Genomic DNA, 22,313 nt, shown 5'->3' on the forward strand with positions numbered 1-22,313 from the left:
GAAAAAGGTTGAGAACCACTGGTCTAAAGTATGAAGGAGTCTTTCCCTTTCATTTTTGTGTGGTTTCGGGAAGAATATCGTCAATTTGATGGTTTGATTCAAGTGAAAAGCCGAGATTACTTTAGGTAAGAAAGAGGGGTGAGTTTGCAAGGCAATCTTGACATGGTGAAACTGTAGATATGGGGACTAGTGCACTAAGGCCTGTAGCTCACTAACTCTTTTTGCTGAAGTTACTGCGACCAGGAACACTACCTTCCATGTGAGATATTTCATGTGGCTAGTATCCATGGGCTCAAAGGGTGGGAGCATGAGCTGCTCCAAAACCAGGTTGAGATCCAAAGGGCCTGGAGGATTGGTTACTGGCAGCTTCAGCTTCAAGATCCCCCACATGAAGCAGAATACCAAAGGATGGTTTTGAAACTGCAAACCAATGCATGGGTGACAATACGCTGAGACAGCACTCACATGAACCCTGATGGACACCGTCCCTAATCCTGATTGATAGAGTGAATGCAGGTACTCCAATAAGTTAAAGAGAGCAGGAGAATGGGTCTAGACTCCTTGATTGACACCAGGTTGTGTAACGCCGCCGCTTGCCTTGATAGCTTTTCCTAGTGGGAAACTTTCTTGATGAGATCAAAATGTCTTGTATCTCAGTTGATAAGTGTAAGTGGTTCAATACTCGCCTTTCAATCTCCAAACGGTGAGATGAAGTGAGGAGTGCATGGGGTGGAGAAGTGTACCATCTTCCTGAGTCAGGAGATCTATGCTGTCTCCCAAGGAGATAGGAGGGGTGAAGGATAGCAGAACAAGATAGGCTTACCAAGATTGCCTCGGCCAAGCCGGAGCGATAAGGATGAAGTCTGCAATGTATTTCTGAATTGTTCAAGAAATCAGTGGTATATGAGGGAATGCGTAGAAGAGCCAGACCCCAACCATGGCATGACGAATGCATCCTGTGCGAAATCGCTCCTGGCTGGGGTAGACAGAACAGAATGTCTAAACCTCCCTGTTATTGTTGCGAAGAGGTCCATGCACCGGAGACCCGACTTTGCGAAGAGTTCATCCGCTACCTTCTGGTTTAGGGCCCATTCGTGCAGATGAAATATCCTGCTTAGTCTGTCTGCTTCAGTGTTCACAATCCCTGGGAGATAGGTTGCCTGGAGGGAGACAGACTGCACCTCTGCCCCTTCTATAATCTGAATCGCTTCCCTGCAAAGGATCCAGGAACCTGACCCTCCTTCCCTTTTTATGTAGCACATGGCCACCTAGTTGTCCGTGTGGAACATGATATTTCTTCCTCGAAGGAGGTCGCAAAACATGTGAAAGGCATTCCGTATGGCTCTTAACACTAGGAGGTTTATTTGCTGGGTTCTTTCCGATGGTGACCATAACCCCTGCATTTTTACATGTCCCAAATAAGCCCCCCAACCTCTGGTTGAGGCATCTGTGGTCAGAACCAGCTGATGTGCTGGGCTGCGGAATGGGGCTCCCACTATGAGGACTGATGGGTGCAACCACCATGCAATGTCCCTTTGCATGAACTGGGTCATTTCCACCTTTCTGGACAATGGTTGAGCAAATTGGGTCCATTGGCCTTCAGCCCCCTCTGCAGGCAACACATATGTAGCCGAGTGCACAGGACCACATACATCGCTGCCATGTGACCGAGAAGGGTCAAGATCCGATGATCAGAGGAGCACGCACAATGCTTCAGATGCGCAGCTAGATTGCAAATGGTCCGGGCCCTGTCCTCCGGGCAGGTACGCTTTCCCCACAAAGGTGTATATCCTGGCCCCTATGAAATGAGAAGTTTGTGACAGCTGAAGGCTGGATTTTTCTTAGCTTATTAAGAATCTCAAGCCCTCTAAGCAATTTAATGTGTCTCTTAGGTGCGCCTGGAGAGTAGCTGGCTTTGCTGCAACCAGGTTGTAAGAAAGGTAGGATGGATTTGAGGGACATCATCTTGAACTTTTCCTTCCAAATGAATTTGTTGAGGGCTCACAGATCCAAAATTGGGCAGAGACCACCTGATTTCTTCGGGATGAGGAAGTATTGGGAGTAGAAACCCATGTTGAGTCTGTGTGAAGGCACCACTTGAATTGTCCGTTGTTGAAGAAGTGCATTTACTTCCTCCTGCAGTAGATGCACTTGGGTGCGGTCCTGAGTGGAAGAGTTGGGGTGGTCTTGAAGTTCAGTCTGTATCCCTCGCGGATGATGCTTAACACCCAATGGTCCGATGTGACTGCTTCCCAAGAGTTGTAAAACAGGTATATCCTGCCCCCTCCCCCCCCCCTTCCACTAATAGCGGTAGTTGTGGCCTGGTTTTCCTCAAAACACCTGTGGTGGTTTGGAGTTATTGCTTTGTGGTTGTCTCTGTTGATGCTGGCCCTTGATCTGTTCCTGGGCTGCAACTGTTGTGGTTGTTGTCTGTTCTGCTGAAAGACCAGCAGGCGGTAAGAAATGTAGGTTCTAAAAGGGCGTCTCTTGTAATCATTTTTCCTGTAGTTTGTGTTATATCTCCTGGCAGAGGGTGGTTGTTCTGTCAGTGAGGCCAGGGACAAGATTGCCATGTTCTGTTCCTTTAGTTGGGAGACTGCCTCCCATAGCTTGTCACCAAATAGGTTGCCCCTTTAGATCTGCCAACTACTCATGGACATCCTCATGTTTGGTACTTGCCCCTTAGCCAGGTTATTCTCCTGGCCACAATGGCCGCTGCTCACATACAAGCGGATGTTTCAAACACCTCACACACCGGCTGAGTTGGCTGTGAAGTGCGGCTTGAAGGACTGTAGGCACTCAGAGATATCGTGTTATATAGAATTGATGCCTCCTCCCCCCCCCACCCCCCTCCGAAGTCATCCAAATATCGGTTGTCCCTACCTGGCGGAGTATTCGAGTGCAGCCAAGACTTCTTGGACTTCTTCATGGCGGACTCTACAACTACAGAAGCATGCGTCAGTTACACAGTGCTGTAGTAGGGAGACTTTCCCATCCTGAACTTAAGGTCAGTTTTTCTGGATGTTGCCAGCCCAAAGAACGGTGACTCTCAGGTTTTGGCCATCACAGCATCCAGGACGGTGTGGGAAGGCAAGGCCAGAACCTCGAATATTTTCAGAAGTCCTAAAATGGCTGTTCTTGGATCTGGCACCTTCTTCATTTCGATATAAAGAAATGCCCCCACCATCTAGATAAATTTAGAGGAGAGATCTTCTGGGGGTGAGGATGGTTCTGGTGGTTCCGATGGGATTCTGTTGAGGATCCGGTGAAGTTGGAGGAGAGTCCTTGGGTTCTGAGTCAGGTTGAGGGGAGAAATACAGATGGGGGCTCACCGGTACCTCCTGTGGACATACTCCTCCTGAGGCAGAGAAGGGGACTCTCTTGCAGGGGGAAGAGTTCCTCTATCGAAAGGCTGGAAGGACGCCCCTGTTTACCACTCTCCAAGGAAGTGAAAAATTTGCTTAGAATCTCTAATATTTGAGACATCGCTTGGGAAGCTAATCCCCCTTCCCTAGTGGTCCCTTTGTGAGTCCTTCATGCCTCCTGGACAGGAGGCATGAAGGACTTTTGGTTAGAAGAGGGACTGCGGCCAATAGGATGTTAAGAACTTGGTCCCCTAGAATTTCCTTCTTGTGCGACATTTTGTGCCATTTTCCCCCAGAGGTTCTTGTAATTGAGGAAAGTGTCTCTTCCTTTTTGACAATGAAGACATATCAGAATATACTCTCTGGGAGGAGCGAGGATCCCAACAAGAGATGGTCATCCAAGTGCAGTTCCACATCAAAGAAACCCATCTCCCGGAGCTCTTCCGGTGAAAACCCCACCTAAGGATCTACCTCTGGCTTCCTTTTATGAGAGACTCCCTTTTGGGGGAACTTGTGCTTCACCAGTATCCTCTTCTGCGTCGGGTGTGAAACATGGTCCATCTACGTCGTGTGCGTCGCAGACTGACACTTCAATGAATGTTTCTGCATTGTCTTAAGTTTGGTCGATACCTATTGTCAGTGTGAGCGGTGCATGGGGGCCACGCTTTGGTACATTGACTCTTCGATGAAGTCCTGCGTCGTGCTCCTTCATCACCAATGCAGGTGTCGAGTCAGTCTTACTTCAAGCGTCGAGCCTACTGCGTTTAAATGTTTGTGTCAGTTCATGGGCTTCAACGCCGCTGTGATTGCCGATGTCGCCGCATCCCCCAATGCCCACTGTTCTGATGGGTCATGGAGAAGCTTGAGCACTGTGGGAGGAAGACCCACCTGGCTCTCTCTTTTTGGCACCGAGTAGGCCCAGGAAGGCCCTGGGGATGAATGGGAAGAGTGCTGTTCTGACGCCGGGGCATAGGAACTAGTGTCCTCCTCCCTCAATCGGGCGATCTTCTGGGCCCTCTGCCTCTGGGCAACATCTGACCACAGTCCTGGTAAATGGACTGGTCATGCTCTGGGCCCAGGCAGAGATAAGAGTAATTATGTCCATCCGTGATGGACATAATCTTCCCATATTGGCAGTACTTGAAGTTGTGTGGCTTCGGCAACATGGGAGCACTTAAAAGTGCTGTTTTTGCAATACTTGTGAGAAAAACAGTCTGTGAGGTAAGAGCAGCTCTGCGTGCAGCCTGCAGCGCGAAAGAAAGCAGACTGAAGAAAGATGGTGATCGCGCGGGAAGGCACGTGCAGTTCTGTAATCTTTGAGAGAAGCTCCACCCCAGGGCCACTGGAGGACATCCCAGATAGCATGGCTAATTCAGCCTGCTTATCAAAGGGAAAAAATATGTTTTTACCTAACACACAATTAAACTCTGGAATTTGTTGCCAGAGGATGTAGTGAACGCTGTTAGTCTAACTGGGTATAAAAAAGGTATGGACAAGTTCTCTGGGATAAGCAACATAGATTCTATCAACCGTTAGGGATTCTGCCAGGGACTTGGGACCTAGTTTGGACACTTTTGGAAACAGGATACTGGACTTAATGGACCTTTGGTCTGATCCAGTATGGCAAGTCTCATGTTCTTCTTATGTTTTATATACCCCCAGCTCACTTAGCACAATCATTTCCATGACAGCACTCAGCCAGGGGCAACACTCCAAGACTTCTTTTGGAATTCTGCAACTGTAAGATCTAATTTTGGCCACTAACTGTCACCATTGTGTGATAACTGGGACTCCCTCCCATCAGATATTGTGAACACTGCTTCTGCAGCATTCCCAAGCTTGGGTGACCTGGGCATCAAAAGACTTGACCCAGGAATTGAATGCAGATCCTCTGCACAGCAGTGCACACCAATTGTCACCATGCCCCCGGGCCAGTTCCCACAAGGATTTGCTTATTTGTAACCATGCCACTATCTACATTATGGAATGTTGAGTCTGTATATTGGCTAAATATTAATGAATAAGTGAGAGGCACGAGGTCTAGGGATATTGCAGATGCATGGGACAGAAATAAAATCCTAGCCAACTGCTCAGAGAAAAAAAAAAGTTTGACAATTTCAAATGGAAAAACTCACAGGAAAATAACACTGAAAATATGTTCTGGGGTACAAAAGATGACACGTTATCAAATTTTCTGGATGTGTCTGTCTTTCTGAAAGGCTGCTGCTGTAAATGAACAGCAGCCAAAGGAGAGCAGAGAATGCTCAATATCCTCACAACAGCAATAGTTCGAGAACACCAATAACTCAATTAAACTGTTTGTACTGTCAGGATAATGAACCTTTGGAATTGACCAAGCTTATGACATGATGTAATGTGCCAAGCAAACAATTTTGTCTCTGTTAGAAATTTTAGTGGGGTTTGTTTTTTTTTTGTTTTTTTTTTTTACAAAGAAAATATACCTTTACAGTTGTCTAACTAGGATACCACAGGAAGAAAGGGCACATCTATGCATCTCATTAATAGTCAAGTGCAACACAAATGTCAATGTTTCACATTTTCCTAATTTAGGAAAGTGAGATGTACCCTGGTAGGAAAGCATGAATAAGAGAAAACGAACCACATAAGCAGAACACTCATAAGTTGCTGTTGCTAACTGATTAATGCTGGTTTTTCTTTGAAATGTTAGCACTTTATGGCATTAAGAAAACATTGATGAAATATTTATAAGTACAGTCACTAAGTGTGTAATAGCCTCATGTCCTCCCAGAGCTCAGCCTTGCATCTCACTGTCCTACACAAGATTCCTTTCAGGAATAGAAGAGCGCCCCCTGCTGTGCACTGGAGGAAACAAATTATATTTGCTGTACTGGGAAAATCAGACTGCCTGCAAGGAGCAAACTGCTTTATGATGCACTAGAATAAACACAACTGTAAAAGGTTTAATAATTTTGTGCTAACCTTAAAATAAGAACAGCTTTACTGAAATGAAGTTTAAAAATACCCCCCCGGCTCACCTGTGGAAGTTTCTTGTCATCATCAGACAGGCAATCAATTGCATTATTAAATACTTCCTCAACCATTTTCTTTTCTTCATCTGAAAGGAAACAACAAATTAACAAAGAATTTTGTCCAACAGCATAACACTAACCAACCACACACAGTATAAGTTGCCCAGAACTGCCAAGTCAAACTTTTCAGTATAGGAAGCCTGCATTTACCGTTGCTCAGGTCTGATTACATAGCCGGGACCTTGCAAACCCAATCACATACAATAAATCTATGTTATCTAGTCAGAAGACTACAGGGAAACTGCTCCATCTATATCCCTAACAGCATCAACTGCACCTGCCCAACAATCACTTGACTGTGGTTGCACATTAATAGGTACTGAGGCTATAAGACCTAAGAAACAGCGAAACGAGGCGTGTTCCGGCGCTTAAACACAGGACTGGAAGAGGAAGGGGCCACCAGCTGAGGGTCCGACCTGACAGAAGTGGGTGAAGCTGAGGACTACGCTTGAAGAAAGGATTTCAAACCTTGAAAAAAAAAAACTCCACCCAAAAAAAAGCAGCTGGATCCAGGCCAAACCCAGAAAGAACTGGAGCGGACCCCACTGAACTGACACCTCCTGCGGAGGAACCAGTCAAGGAAGTTCCAAGACAGATCCTTAACCAGATCATCATCAGACTGGGATGATCTAGGCTTAGCGATATCAGAGGAAGACAATTCTCCCTGAACCTCTAATCAGCACTGACACATGTTAGAGGACCCATCAAGCTGAGATGACTGAATATGACAAGCAAGACAGAGAGAAAGGCGCTTAGGTTTCTTGCTCACCAGCGCCATCAGTGCACAGGCGACGGAGAATGTGCATCTAGCTGGCTCGCACTGAAAAAATTTTAAGCGTACAAAAATTAGGCGCCTCAAGAGTAAGAACATATGCACAAACTGTGTGCCAAAGCCTGGGCACACCATCCATGCTTAAAAAGTTGTGCGCAAAAAAGACGCAGCTAAAACCGAGCCCTCAACATGTGTGCAGAGCCAACGTAATGTGCACATCGACATCCTGTAGAGGGCAGTAAAGCATGCACAGAAGGGCACAAAAATGCCGCCACGGCTTACCACGAAGCATGCATGCAAAAAGCCTAACTGTGGGGCCTAGCCCACCGGGGCTGCTCAACCCACCAGGCTGCCCCTTTCCCCTAACCCCCTTAGGAGTGGGAACAAACATCGGAACGGCATGCTGAGCACGGAGACCGGAGGAAGTCATGGAAACCCTTCTACACTGTCTCTGTCTTTACTAAATTCTTTATTATTTTTTTTTTAAGCTTACCTGAGCTCAGCCCTTACTGGCTGAGTACAGAGACAGTCTCCGGATGTGGTGGGAGAGGGCTCGGCCTCCTGCACTCGCTGCCTTTAAGCTGTACAATCAGTCAAGCTCATGCCAGGAAACCCAGCTACCGGACCAAGGCACACATCTGAGGGACCTCAGGAATTCTCAACTGGGGGAGGGACCATCTGGTATCACCGCAGGAGAGCGGGGCTTTTCTTTTTCCATTTTAAATTCTCCTTCCAAAATCTGAAGCAATCCTCACAGGGAAATGCATGTCCACCCTCTGGTGGAGAAGGAGAATATTGGCAGGCTTGTGTCACCGAGGGAGTATATATACTGTGACATCAGCTTGCTCCGTCTCCATCTGCTGTTAGGAGAGCATAACCCATCGGTCCTGAGTCCATCTGGTTATGCTAGGAAAGTATTATGAATTCACGTTCAATCGAGCAGGCCCATAGAAAACAAGCACGTTGAGTAAATATGTGCATACTCCTACACCAAAGATAACCTCTATGATTTCTCGCAGCAGCTCTCAGTTCTACCAGTACCATAAGAGTTGTGTCTATCCCATGCATGCTGGAATTTTGTCACTGTCTGGCTTCTATAACCTTTGCTGGAAGTCAGGTCCAGATTCTACCACCCATTCAATGAAAAAGTATTTTCTTTTGAGCTGCTTTCCCTTCAATCTTCATACAATTCCTTGTCTTTGAGCTTTTTCATTCTTTTAAAAATGCTATTTTTTGTACTTTACAGAAACCTATAAGATATAGTTATTCTAATATTCCCCTCTTCCTAATTCTTTTCTAAAGCAATGGCTCCCAATCCTGTCCTGAAGGAAAACCTAACCGGTCTGATTTTAAAGATATCTGTAATGAATATGCAGTGGATACAGTACAAACCCAGTCTATCTATATTTTTTGGGACTATCCTACAAACCAGGACTGGTCTGGGAAACACTGCTACAGAGTGTACATCATTATGCATCATTTTAGTGACCCTCTTTTGAATTGTCTCTACCTTATCAATGTCCTTTTATAGATATGGTCTCCAGAACTGCACACAGTACTCCAGGCAGAGTCTCACCAGAGAAATGTTCAGAGCTATTACTACATTCCTTTTTCTACTAGTACTAAGCTCTCCTTTTGCACCTAAGCAAGGTTTGGAAATTCCTCCAGGCCTTATTGTCAGGGATGAAATGCACTTGCTATGAACTCCTGCCCTCCCTCAAGGGAGCCCTCTCTCTCTTTTCTCCTCAACTCCTCCACTCCCCATTTTACCCAGATGCAGTCCTCTCTCTATCCTACTCATCCCCAGCCCCTCTTCGCTCCCTACCTCCCACCTCATTCTCTCAACTCCCCCCCAGCTTTCTTTCTCCTCTCTCCTACTTCCCCTTCCTCTTTCTGTATTGCGGGTGCCAGATGTGGCCTCTTCTGCCAGCTCCTCACTGGGTTTCCTTCCACCTGGTCCCGAGAAAATACAGCCTCCTCCTGCTGGGGCCTTGAGATGACACCACTTTGCCAAAAAAAAAAAAATGTATTCCCTAGGCAAAGAGGTGAATGAATTTTTCAAATCCCATACCCAAGTATACTATTAACAAGGAGCTTCACTTTCAGTTTTTATTGCATTTTGTTTTCGTAATAATTTATCAGAGTATGTTTTAGAACAAAAAAAAAGAGAAAATAATGCAGACAGTAAAATTAGTTCTTACCTGTTAATTTTCGTTCCTGTAGTACCACGGAGCAGTCCAGACTGTGGGTTGAGCCTCCTTTCCAGCAGGTGGAGACAGACTAAAACTGAAAGGTATCCTATATGAGGACAGAGCCTATCCTGTAACCCTTCAGTATAACCATTGTCAAAGCAGAAAATAACAAAACCAGAATAGGATCAAGCAAGTAACCATAAAGCTCAATGGAGCAACTGTAAAACAATGTAAGAAAACATGGTATGACTAAGCGCTCTTGCATATATTTGATACTTGCACAACCAAGGCTTCCGGTGTAAATGCTCAGTAACTTGAAAAGAATGAGGTATCAAAATTTGCGAATCTGCAAGAATAAGCTTCGAGAGGACAGAAAGGAAAGGCAAACAGGGAAGAGCGTCTGGACTGATCCATGGTACTACAGGAACGAAAATTAACAGGTAAGAACTAATTTTCCTTTCCCTGTACATACCCGGATCAGTCCAGACTGTGGGATGTACCAAAGCTTCCCTAAACCGGGTGGGACCGAGACAGTCCCGCTCGAAGCACTTGCTGCCCAAAAGAATCAAAAACCGGAGCTTGCACATCCAGACGGTAAAGTCGAGCAAAAACATGCAAGGACGTCCCTGTGGCAGCCCTGCAAAACCCCTACAGAGAGACCGATTGACTCTCCGCCCAGGGAGTAGCTTGAGAACGTAGCAAATGAGCCTTTAGACCCTCGGGAACCGCCCAAACTTGGCAGAGATAGGCTGAGGAGATCGCCTCTTTCAACCACCGCGCGAGAGTGGTCTTAGAAGCCAGCTTATCCCGATGAGGACCACTCCAGAGAACAAAAAGATGGTCCGGGACCCGAGAGTCATTGGTAACCTGGAGACCCTGAAGTAGAACTCATTTAACATGCAGCTTACGAAGATCGCCCCCAGCCATACTCGCAATCTCCTCTGGGGAGAACGCAGTGAGCTCTACTGACTGGTTGACATGAAAGGTAGAGATAACCTTAGGCAAGAAAGAAGGAACCGGCTTGAGGAAACCCCTGAATCGGACAAGCGCAAGAAAGGTTCCTGACAGGACAGCGCTTGGATCTCTGAGACCCGCGAGCGGAGGAGATAGAGAAAAGAAAAAAAACTGACTTGAGTGTGAAAAACTATAACGTAGCCAGACGGAGAGGTTCGGACGGGGCAGCACAGAGGACCCGGAGGACCAGATTAAGACTCCATGATGGGCAAGTGATACGAGAAGGTGGACGTAGGTGTTTGACTCCCTTCAGAAACCGAAACACGTCCGGGTGGCCCGCTAAGGGATGACCATCTACCCGACCCAGGAAAGAGCCAAAAGCGGAGACTGGAACGCGCAGAGAACTGAAGGAAAATCCTTGGGAAGACCCTTCTGAAGGAAAGAAAGTACCAACGAGCCCGGGTTGGGGCATGCTGAGACACCCGACTCCACACTAACAGATTCAAAAACCTTCCAGATATGCACAAAGCCAGGGAAGTCAACTGTTTCTGGGCCCGCAGCAGGGTGGAGATGACCTCCTCCTTATAGCTCTTACACCTCAGGCGTCGCCGTTCAAAAGCCAGGCCACTAGACAGAAGTGATCGGCCTGGTCAAAAAATACGGGCCAATGCCAAAGCAGGTGAAGGAGATGACCTAACCGAAGAGGTCTGTCCGTCGCCAGGTTGATGAGATCGGCGAACCATGGCCTGCGGGGCCACTCAGGTGATAACCAGAACCACGGGTCCTCGGTGGAGCTCTATTCATCTGAGAACTTTCCCACCAAAGGCCATGGGGGGAGAACACGTACCTAAGGACATCCCAGGGCCAAGGGAGAGTCAGAGCATCCATGCCCTCCAAGCCATGCTCCCTCCAGCGGCTGAAGAACCGATTTGCCTTGGAATTGCGCAAGGTTGCCATGAGGGCCAGGCGGGGGGAACCCCACCTGTAGATGATCAGATCCATGGCCGCATCAGAGAACTCCCACTCCCCCGGATTGAGCGATTGACGACTGAGGAAATCGGCCTGAACATGCTCCTTGCCTGCGATGTGGGAGGCTGCCAGGCACTCCAGGTGTTGGTCCGCCCAGGCGAAGAGACGGCTGGCTTCTCGGCCCACCAGAGGACTGCGGATGCCTCCCTGACGAGTGATGTAAGCCACGGTGGTGGAGTCTTCGGACAGCACCGTTACCGTTTTGCCGCGGATCAGGGGGAGAAACTCCTGCAGAGCCAAACGCATCGCCCGAGTCTCCAACCGATTGATGTGCCAGCGAGAGTGGATTGGCGACCAGATCCCCTGGGCGGACTGGGATAGACAGACCGCCCCCCAGGCCGAGAGACTGGCATCCGTGGTTACTATTGACCACTGTGGAGCTTGGATAGGCATTCCTTGGAGAAGATGAGGGAGCGAGAGCCACCACTGCATGTCGGCAATGGTAGAATCCAAAAACAGGAGGACTATGTGAAACTGTTACTACACTGGCTGCCAACGGAATAGCAAAACTTTCTGTGACGTTCGCATATGAGCAAATGCCCAGGGGATGAGGTTGATGGCGGAGACTATGGACCCGAAAACCAGCAGGTAGCCTCGCCCCATGCGAGTGTCGAAGTGGGCTCCCAGGAACCCTAAGTACTGGGAGGGCTGAGGGTTGCCCACGGGAGAATTAAATATCCACTCAAGAGACGCGAGGAGAGCTAATACCCGATCCACCGTTAGATTGGCAAGAGCCACCGACTGGGCCCGCACAAGTACCACCACCACCGGGACCTCGGGGAAGGTGCGCGGCTCAGTCGCGAGGCCGAAAGGCAGCGCCCAAAACTGGGAAAACCTGATTAGGAGGTGGGAGCGAAGATACATCAGGCAATCGCAGAGAGTCGGAATATGGGAGCACGCCGCTGTCAAAAACGAGCGAAGGCGAGGAACTCTCTGGGGCGAACCACCGCGATGACCACTTGCAAGATGTCCATGCAGAAGTATGGGACCTGAAGGCTCATGAGGGCCCCCTTGAGTGCTAAGATCGGCCAAAAAACCCCGTCCTTTACTGGAAACACTAAGGAAGTAACATACCAGCCTGCACCGCGCTCCCTTTCCGGAACAGAGACCACTGCGTCCGGACTCCGTAGTGTGGCGAGGGTTCCGACAATGTCGGAGACCTGCTGGACCGCCGCGATCTAGAGCCATTCCTCGAAGAAAAAGGGGGAGGTAATCGCCCCAACAAAAGACAGAGGGACGGGTCCGCTGAACTCGCTTGTGGGGCAGGCTCCGGGACAGAGCGCGAGGACGGCCCTTGTGAAGGGAGCGACGCCCGCTAAGAAGCTGCGAGCAGGACTGAGAGCGAGAAGGATAACCCCCGGAGGAGTTACCTCGTCCGTAGGGCATAAACTGTCTCGAAAGGTGGGCGTGAGGTGTGAAGGAGCGTGAAAGTTTCGGACGGTCCTCCGGAAGCGTATGAACTTTGTCTTCCCCTAAGGAACCAATAAGCTTCCCAAGGTCCTCTCCAAAGAGCAATTCACCTTTGGCGGATAAAGCGCCGAGCTGCGCCTTGAAGGACGGGTCGGCCGACCAATTTGGCCACCAGAGGAGTCATGTGGCGGACACCACCGAGGCCATCGCCTCCGCCGGAACGCGGAGGAGGTCGCAAAGTGCAGCAGCCCCGTAAGCGATGACGGCTTCCAGACGTTCAGCCTGCTCCGCCTCTGCAGACGGGAGGTCCTGGGTGCCGAGTAATTGCTGAACTCACCTGAGACTTGCCCGCTGCATGAGACTGTTGCAGACAGCCGCATGGACCCACAGAACTAGGATTTCAAAAATGTGTGGCATATATGCCTCGAGCTTACGGTCCTGTCCGCGCAGAGACCGAGAAGTATCCAGCCCGCGCAGAGACCAAGAAATGCCCAGCGGGAAGTTTCAATATATCTAGAATATACCCCCGGGAGGGTGTGGAGCTTGAGTAGAGCATTCCCCACCCGGAGTCCCGCTACGGGAGCCTCCCATGCCCGCCAGAGCAGGAGCTTGCGTGGGGGAGGGGGTGGAAAACACTTGCCGGAGCCCTGAGGCCCACCAGAACCGGGTCCATATATTTATCATAAAAAAAAACAAAACCTAACAAGGAAGCCGTAATAGCATCCGTGGAGGACCCCTCCAGCCCCAATTCCCCTTCGAAAAACATGCGGAGGACCCTGGGAAAGTCCCCCTCCAGGGACGGGAGGGTGCTCACAGAAAGAGACGTGGGATCAGTATCCTGAAGAACTGGGGCCGCCGGGGGAGGGGGGGCCACCCCTGGAACCACCCCCACCCAGCAACTAGTGAACGACGCGTGGCATGGACACATTATTTTTTCCTTGGGGGGGCAAGGGGAGGGACCCTCCTCCTCCTGCAGGCTAGTTAAAAAAAGATTTGTGCAGGAGGAAAACCGCAGAAAAAACGGGCCCTGAAATTCCCGGGGGTGGGGGGAGAAAGGGGGGGGCCCTGAAAAATACGCCCCCCCCCCAGCCCCAGGCAGCTCCGAAATCAGAGCCGCCGAAAAATTCAAGATGGCCGCCATTCCCAGGCTTTGCCGACCCGGGAACGGCCGGGCCATGCTGAGGTGAAGCAATCCCCGAACTAAATTTGCCTGACCTGCCGAGAAGGGACCTTCCCCACCCGGCAGGCAGGTTGAGCAGAGCCCCTCGCGCGAAGATCGCGACAAAGGCTGCCAGCCGCGGCATGAGAGCCGCTCTTGAAGAAAACAAAAGTTTAAAAATAGATTTAATTGGCAGCCTGCAGGCAGAAGTGAAGCAGGGGAGAAACCCCTGCTGACTCCTGCCTGTCTGGCTGCCGGTTCAAAACCCCAGTAAGTACAATGTAAAATACAATATTAAATCGCTGCTTTAATATAATAATTATTTTTTTTTTTTCTTTTCTTGAACACAGATTGAGCACAGCAAGGCCTGGGCAGCCAGAGGAGGGGGGGGGGGGGGAAGAGACGAACACTGGACCACCAGGCTCGATCCCCGAGCAGCAAGAAAAGGTGGGGGGGGGGGGGGGGGGGGAGGAGGAGACGACCACTGGACCACCAGTGTCGGTCCCCACACCGGGAATCACTTACGGACTCAGGCTATGCTCCACACGGGGGCAAAGTCCCCCCGAGTCCGGCAAGAGCCAGGAGACGGGGCCGTCTCTGGTACACAGGAAAACTAACTTCTACATTTTTTTTTTTTTTAATCGAGAGAAGCCAATCAAGATCCTAACAAAATAGTACTTGCTTGATCCACAGAAAGGAAGAAGAGAAGGCTGACTAGCCTAAATCAGGAGACCGAAGGGTGAGCTGATGCACCTGCTGGAGACAGACAAATACTGAAGGGTTACAGGATAGGCTCTGTCCTCATACAGGATATCCTTTCAGTTTTAGTCTGTCTCCACCTGCTGGAAAGGAGGCTCAACCCACGGTCTGGACTGATCCAGGTATGTACAGGGAAACTCATTTTTCTGGATAAAAATCAAAGCTTAATTTGAAGGACTGAGGCATGAGATTTCTCCCAATCTCTCCTGCTATGCCGGCCTGGGGTACGAAAAATAAGGCCTGGAGACTTCAATAGGGTATGCTGGAATATGATTCAGTACTGGGGTGGGAACAGCCCAGGCCAGTCAAAATTTCACAGGAACAAAACCATGTTTTATGTGTTGAGCATTACAAAATCAGCAAAAACCATAGTAAAAGGTTTTTGTAAAACTTGAAATTTTAGGGGTAAAAAGTGGTCAAACTGTAGAATTAGGGGGTCATAACATGAAACTCTAAGGGGTGGGGGAGACTCAGGAATTATGAATCTGTAGTTGGGATTATTTTTCCCTAGGCACATCACTATGCACTTTTCCCACAATAAACTGCATCTACCATTCAGATGGACATGCTCCTAATTTCACAAACTTTCTGCAGTTCCTCACAATCCACCTAAAATAAGATGATTTTCTGTCATGTTTTGTTCCAATCAGTGCACTGCTGTCACTTTACCAATTTTGAGTAAATTTAAATTTTTTTTTTTTTTTTTTTTAAATCTGAATAACCCAAACTTGGGAGTAAAAAGGCCTGTAAAACATTAAGTCACATTTGCTGGCTTTAAATTTCTTCCTTAGATGAGATGAAGCAATGTGATGTTTGTATCATGCTCCAGGATGAGGGAATGAGGGTAGAACATGATACCGCAGCCAAATATGGCCACTCTGTCACTGACTTTTGGACACAGTGGCATATTTGTCAACATAAAACTTAGATTTACTTCTTTTAACTTTTATACTAAAATATATTTATTAACCCAAAATTTGGATCAACTATATGCTCTGCTTTATTAACCTAAACTCCAGTTAAACTCCATACCTGTGTTGAAGTCCAGTTTTGCCATCTGCAGTGCATAGGCCTCACAATCCTTCTTACTGAAACTGAAAATAATCACAGGCTGGAAATTCCTCTCCATGATCATCTTCACAATCTTAAATACATTAGAAGGACCTGCAAGAGCATGTCAAGTCTTAGCTAACAAGAAAAAAAAGCTGGACAGAGTTTTATTTCAAGGATCTCTACTGTCAATAAAATCAAGACATATTTTGTAGCTCTGATCTTGCAATGTGTAGCACTGCTACCATACAATACAATGCATGGTGGCAGTTGCTGAATTAAATATATTTTGCTACCATGGACTACATTGCAGAAATACAGAGACAACGTTTCCACTCTATCCCCTCTCCCACAACCATATCCTGTTTTCCTTTCTATAGATTGGCCTGTGGTCCAATAACCAATGTTCTTGCAGCTTTTCCCAAATGAAATGGTTCCTGTCCTCAATTAAATCCCTATAAATGTACCTTTGAGATTTTAAATCGTATCCCTTTTCTGCAATGCTAGTAGATTTGTTTAGAATTGTAGAAAATTAGCTGGAAATATTGATCAGTCTGGGTTTCAATTTTTCTAGTATTACTCAAACATTTTATTAAGGACAGAATCAGACCTACCCACCTCACTGGCTTATTTTTCTTATATAAAAGCTTAGCAAGCATATCTTGCAGCTTTACTCAAGGTTACCCCTTCCTCAATTATTCCCACCTATAACCCACCCCGTTCAGATTTTTCCCCCAATCATGGTTCTCCCTATTAGCTTAAAGCCTTGTATTCAAATTTCCTGTATGTCTATCTTGACTAGACTGTAAGCTCTGAAAAGTAAAGATTGTCCATTGTGTGCTCCTGTACATCCCATGTGCGCTACACAAATAACGATAATACTAATAATTATGATGCTCCATAATCACAAAACCACACAGTTGAACCAGGCTGTGGATGGCAAAAGATTAGAAGGGAAGGGCCCACAGGAAAATGCATGGGCACTCAGCATGAATGACAGCTAACTATTTTCACCGACCTTTAGTTCCTCCCCTGCGTCCTTTCTGGTCCCCTTTGGATAATTCACCGGCATCTCTCAGTACTTGCATGGCCGTATTAAAATTATCTTCTCTGAAATCTCCCTGCAAACAAACAAGAAAAGGGCACACTGAGAAACTTTATTGATCATCAACAGCTATTCTTTATCTTTATATGTATTATTCATTTCAGCCATACTGTGAAGTGGCACATGGAGTACAGGGCTCCAGGGGCGATCCGGGAAACTACAGACCGGTTAGCCTGACTTCAGTGCCAGGAAAAATAGTGGAAATTGTTCTAAACATCAAAATCACAGAACATATAGAAAGACATTGTTTAATTGTCAGCATGGCTTTACCCAGGGCAAGTCTTGCCTCACAAATCTGCTTCACTTTTTTGAAGGAGTTAATAAACATGTAGATAAAGGTGAACCGGTAGATATAGTATACTTGGATTTTCAGAAGGCGTTTGACAAAGTTCCTCATGTGAGGCTTCTAGGAAAAGTAAAAAGTCATGGGATAGGTGGCGATGTCCTTTCGTGGATTGCAAACTGGCTAAAAGACAGGAAACAGAGAGTAGGATTAAATGGGCAATTTTCTCAGTGGAAGGGAGTGGACAGTGGAGTGCCTCAGGGATCTGTATTGGGACCCTTACTGTTCAATATATTTATAAATGATCTGGAAAGAAATACGACGAGTGAGATAATCAAATTTGCAGATGATACAAAATTGTTCAGAGTAGTTAAATCACAAGCAGATTGTGATAAATTGCAGGAAGATCTTGTGAGACTGGAAAATTGGGCATCCAAATGGCAGATGAAATTTAATGTGGATAAGTGCAAGGTGATGCATATAGGGAAAAATAACCCATGCTATAATTACACAATGTTGGGTTCCATATTAGGTGCTACAACCCAAGAAAGAGATCTAGGTGTCATAGTGGATAACACATTGAAATCGTCGGTACAGTGTGCTGCGGCAGTCAAAAAAGCAAACAGAATGTTGGGAATTATTAGAAAAGGAATGGTGAATAAAACGGAAAATGTCATAATGCCTCTGTATCGCTCCATGGTGAGACCGCACCTTGAATACTGTGTACAATTCTGGTCGCCGCATCTCAAAAAAGATATAATTGCGATGGAGAAGGTACAGAGAAGGGCTACCAAAATGATAAGGGGAATGGAACAACTCCCCTATGAGGAAAGACTAAAGAGGTTAGGACTTTTCAGCTTGGAGAAGAGACGACTGAGGGGGGATATGATAGAGGTGTTTAAAATCATGAGAGGTCTAGAACGGGTAGATGTGAATCAGTTATTTACTCTTTCGGATTTTAGAAAGACTAGGGGGCACTCCATGAAGTTAGCATGGGGCACATTTAAAACTAATCGGAGAAAGTTCTTTTTTACTCAACGTACAATTAAACTCTGGAATTTGTTGCCAGAGAATGTGGTTAGTACAGTTAGTATAGCTGTGTTTAAAAAAGGATTGGATAAGTTCTTGGAGGAGAAGTCCATTACCTGCTATTAAGTTCACTTAGAGAATAGCCACTGCCATTAGCAATGGTAACATGGAATAGACTTAGTTTTTGGGTACTTGCCAGGTTCTTATGGCCTGGATTGGTCACTGTTGGAAACAGGATGCTGGGCTTGATGGACCCTTGGTCTGACCCAGTATGAAATTTTCTTATGTTCTTATGTCTAATCTATTAAAACATAAATCCCTTTGCTTATTTCATCATTTAAAATTTGCCAGATTAAGACAAAAGCCTGGTTTTCTGTCTGGATCCCAGGAAGCTACATGGGGCTTAGTGGTGGATCAGGCTCCAGTTAATATTCAATTGAGATCAAATGAACTAGCCTTGGAGCGGCAGTAATGCTCGTCTGCTCTGTGAGCCAATTTCATTCTGCAAGCCCAGCTGAAAGCTGTTTTCCAATCCGAATGCTGGCCTCCAGGGGGATGTCCCACTTTCACTGCTAGGCAGAAACAGCAGAGCTGGCAGAATATTCAGGTATGCCTTTTGGTTCTCCGCCATGATCCCTGCTTCTTCTCTTTCAATTAAAATCCTCGATTTGTTTTCCAGAGTAAAAAAAACAAAAAACCAAATAAATCAGGATCACTATTCTCTGTTAAAATAATTTCTGGCACAAGACTATAGGTTGAGTGAGCTCCTTAACTTCACAGGGCCAGCCTGCCAAGAATGGTTACACATTTGTGCAAAAAGGCCAATACACACATCTTGCAAAGATAAGCTTATGAAGAACTACCGATGGCGCCTTGGACTTCCAAGTCAAGGGTACTGAAGGCTTCCTCTTGAGCTCTGCGCCGATAACACACACACACACACACAGATACCCTGGTCAGCCCCAAGAAAGATATAGGAGATGCCATGTGTGATGGTGCCTGTGCTGACAAGGCTAGGTACCCCCTTGGCACTGATTAGGGTCCCGCTCTGGCAGACCCTGCACCGATGGCACTACCCCTTTTCTTCTGGCTCAAGAGGTATGACCCCCCAAAGGGGCACCCCTCTTGGCAGTTTTTCTCAGTACTTCCTTCAGTGCCACAGACCTCTGTGCCATACTCAGCAGCTGATCTGAGGTGAATCCAGAGGCTGGCACCACAAAATAGGGGGATGAGGATTGTGTCTTCCTGTAATTGCAGGATCAAGAGGGAGATGCTTCCTACTTTAACGTCTTACACTTGAAGCCCAATGCTGTTTCGTTCCTCAACAAGAAACAACTCTGCAGCTCCAGCCTTGCAGCTAAGCTTAAGGCTTTTAATAACCAGAGCCTCTCTCAGGGCCTCACCTTTCCAGGGTACTGCTAGGCCCTGGGTGAAATGAATCAACATCTATAGCAGTTGGAAGAGTCGTGGTCAGGGCCCAAACAGAAGTAGCAGACTAAGTGTGCATCCGTGATAGATAGCCAGCAGCCATAGATGCAGGCCTTGAACCTACTTATTGCAGGCCTTGAGCTTCTCAATGTTTCTCAATATCTCAATTTCTATTCTCTTTGAATTTTTTTTTAATAGCTAAAATGTTTTGTTTGAGGGGCTGTGAGGCAGCAGCAGAAAAAATATTTAAGCAATGAGGCAGTTAAAGGCACTTAACCCACAAAAAACTTAATAAGAAAGACTGGGACACATCTGTGCAATAACTGAGAAGGTGAATGACTTGAGGGACTCATGAGGCCATGTGCATGTGTGGGAACTCCTGTGCATACTCAGTAAAATCTTCTGTGGTCTGAGAGCTGGGTCCGTGTCAGCATCCTCAGATGACATCACCTACACAAAATGGCTAATTCATGCCTGCTTTTCAATGGAAAATAGACAATTAAGTACAATTAAACTAAATTATTTTCCATTTTTAAGATTTTTAGCAATTCAGTTAACATGGAAAAATCAGAGTTGCTTACCTGTAATAGGTGTTCTCCGTGGACAGCAGGATGTTAGCCCTCACACATGGGTGACATTATCAGATGGAGCCCTGATGTGGAAAACTTATGTCAAAGTTTCTAGAACTTTGACTAGGCACACTAAACAATAACATGCCCTGTATGCCTTATACCACATGTCCATATGGGGACTCTCTCCAGTCCTGTAACATAGTTTATGGGTACTTTTATTTTTTACACAAAATTTTCCTGGGATAATTTTCCTGGGATAATTTTCAAAGTGCATACTTTCACTCTGAACATTATCCCAAGAAAAATATCCACAAACATTTATACCTAAAGTGTAGGTACTTTTTCCATGAAAAATTACATTCATACTTCTGAAAATTCAAAAGGATGCATATGTAGGTGAAAACCTGTCCCCAACCCTAATTCTAAGAATGCCTCCCTCTATTGTGGGTAAAAACATGCATGTACTAAACCTACGTGCATACTTTTATCTGCATATAGGATGGGCAGTTTTCTAAAAGCCGATTTCGAATAATAGAAGGACTAGGGGGCATGCCATGAAGTTAGCAAGTAGCACATTTAAGACTAATCGGAGAAAATTCTTTTTCACTCAACGCACAATAAAGCTCTGGAATTTGTTGCCAGAGGATGTGGTTAGTGCAGTTAGTATAGCTGGGTTCAAAAAAGGTTTGGAAAAGTTCTTGGAGGAGAAGTCCATTAACGACTAGTAAATCAAGTTTACTTAGAGAATAGCCACTGCTATTAATTGTATCAGTAGCATGGGATCTTCTTAGTGTTTGGGTAATTGCCAGGTTCTTGTGGCGTGGTTTTGGCCTCTGTTGGAAACAGGATGCTGGGTTTGATGGACCCTTGGTCTGACCCAGCATGGCAATTTCTTATGTTCTTATGTAAATTACTCTCAAAGTGCACAACTTAGTAGCAAGCAAGTTAAAAGGATTAAATTTGGACCTCCTTCTTGAATGATGGTATTTTCCAGGACTCCCAACTCAGATCAGCTTCACGATTCATGCTATTAATTCTCATGGAATCAGACAGGAAATGTCTTATGTAATGTGCCAGTTGTTCTTTTACTGCATCACTATTCCTAGGTGGCAAGGAATCATCATCCAATGCCCGATTACAGATCCCAGTGTGTTTATACAGAACAAATGAGAAACTTTTCTTGCAATCCACAAGGACCGCAATAAAATCAATGTGAATATCCTAAAAAGCAGCCTTTAAGGATCAGAGCTTGAGACTCTTGAGACAGCTGGCTTCCTTTTATCATTAAATACTAGAAAAAAAAAACTTACGTTTTCATCAACCACAAGATGCAGCCCGTCTCCTCCTGCTGGGAAGATGTAGTGCTGCAGAGGAGTCGGTCTATAGTCAGTATATATCACATGGCAAGGCTGTTTGGGGGGAAAATAGAATAAATTTAGGTTTCAAAATCCCTCAATGACCATTTCAAATTGTTCCTGTAGATGTTTATTTTTTTGTTTTAGTTATAAATAATCAGGAAAGCAAATCACATCCGCCATCTGAACCCTCCAGAGGCAAGAAATTTTAGACTGCCGCAAATATTACTATACCAGTCTCCCAAACATCCACTAACAGAGAAAATGAATGAGACCTTGCAGAGGATGATTTAGATACTGTGCAAGGTCTGTAGAGTAAATGAAAAACCTGCAAGTGCTTTCCAAAAACTGGAAATAAATAATGCCTGCACAAACCACGACAGGGATTCAAAAATTCTTCCAGGATTTTAATTTGCCAGGAACAAAATGCACTTATGTTCTGCTCTCTGCCCAACAACATTTTGTTTTGAGGGTGGAAGAGGGCAGCAGAGAGGACATAGAGAGTACAATTCCTTAATGAGTGCTCACCTTCACTCCACCCCAACCCACCCTAGTGCAGCTCTTGCCTCCTCGGTCCTCTCACTCTCCCCTCTCTCTCTCTCTCTCATATTCTACACTCTACCCTTTTTAAATTTCTTACTTTTATAGAAACACAGAAATGTGATGATAGAAAAAGACCGTAGTCTAGCTAGTCTGTCCAACCTCACCAGCTTCACTCTTCACCCCCTCCTTCTTCTACCCCACACCACCAAGGGGTAGATCTCTCCTCCTCTCCACTTC

The 22,313-nt window shown here is 46.4% G+C and overlaps 1 protein-coding gene across 1 annotated transcript in view; it reads right to left on the minus strand.

Annotated features, from left to right (window-relative positions):
- The window catches only part of MTREX (Mtr4 exosome RNA helicase), a 325,983-nt gene that overhangs the window by 240,984 nt on the left and 62,686 nt on the right, over positions 1-22,313 (minus strand). The window contains exons 9-12 of the mRNA XM_029577212.1: positions 21,489-21,587; positions 16,780-16,882; positions 15,744-15,875; positions 6,383-6,462 (exon numbers count right to left, since the gene is read on the minus strand). Of these exons, the coding sequence (XP_029433072.1) occupies positions 6,383-6,462; positions 15,744-15,875; positions 16,780-16,882; positions 21,489-21,587 (414 nt within the window). The remainder of the gene's footprint in view (positions 1-6,382; positions 6,463-15,743; positions 15,876-16,779; positions 16,883-21,488; positions 21,588-22,313) is intronic.

This window comes from Rhinatrema bivittatum, chromosome 1, assembly GCF_901001135.1.
Source record: "Rhinatrema bivittatum chromosome 1, aRhiBiv1.1, whole genome shotgun sequence".
Classification (NCBI taxonomy): domain Eukaryota; kingdom Metazoa; phylum Chordata; class Amphibia; order Gymnophiona; family Rhinatrematidae; genus Rhinatrema; species Rhinatrema bivittatum.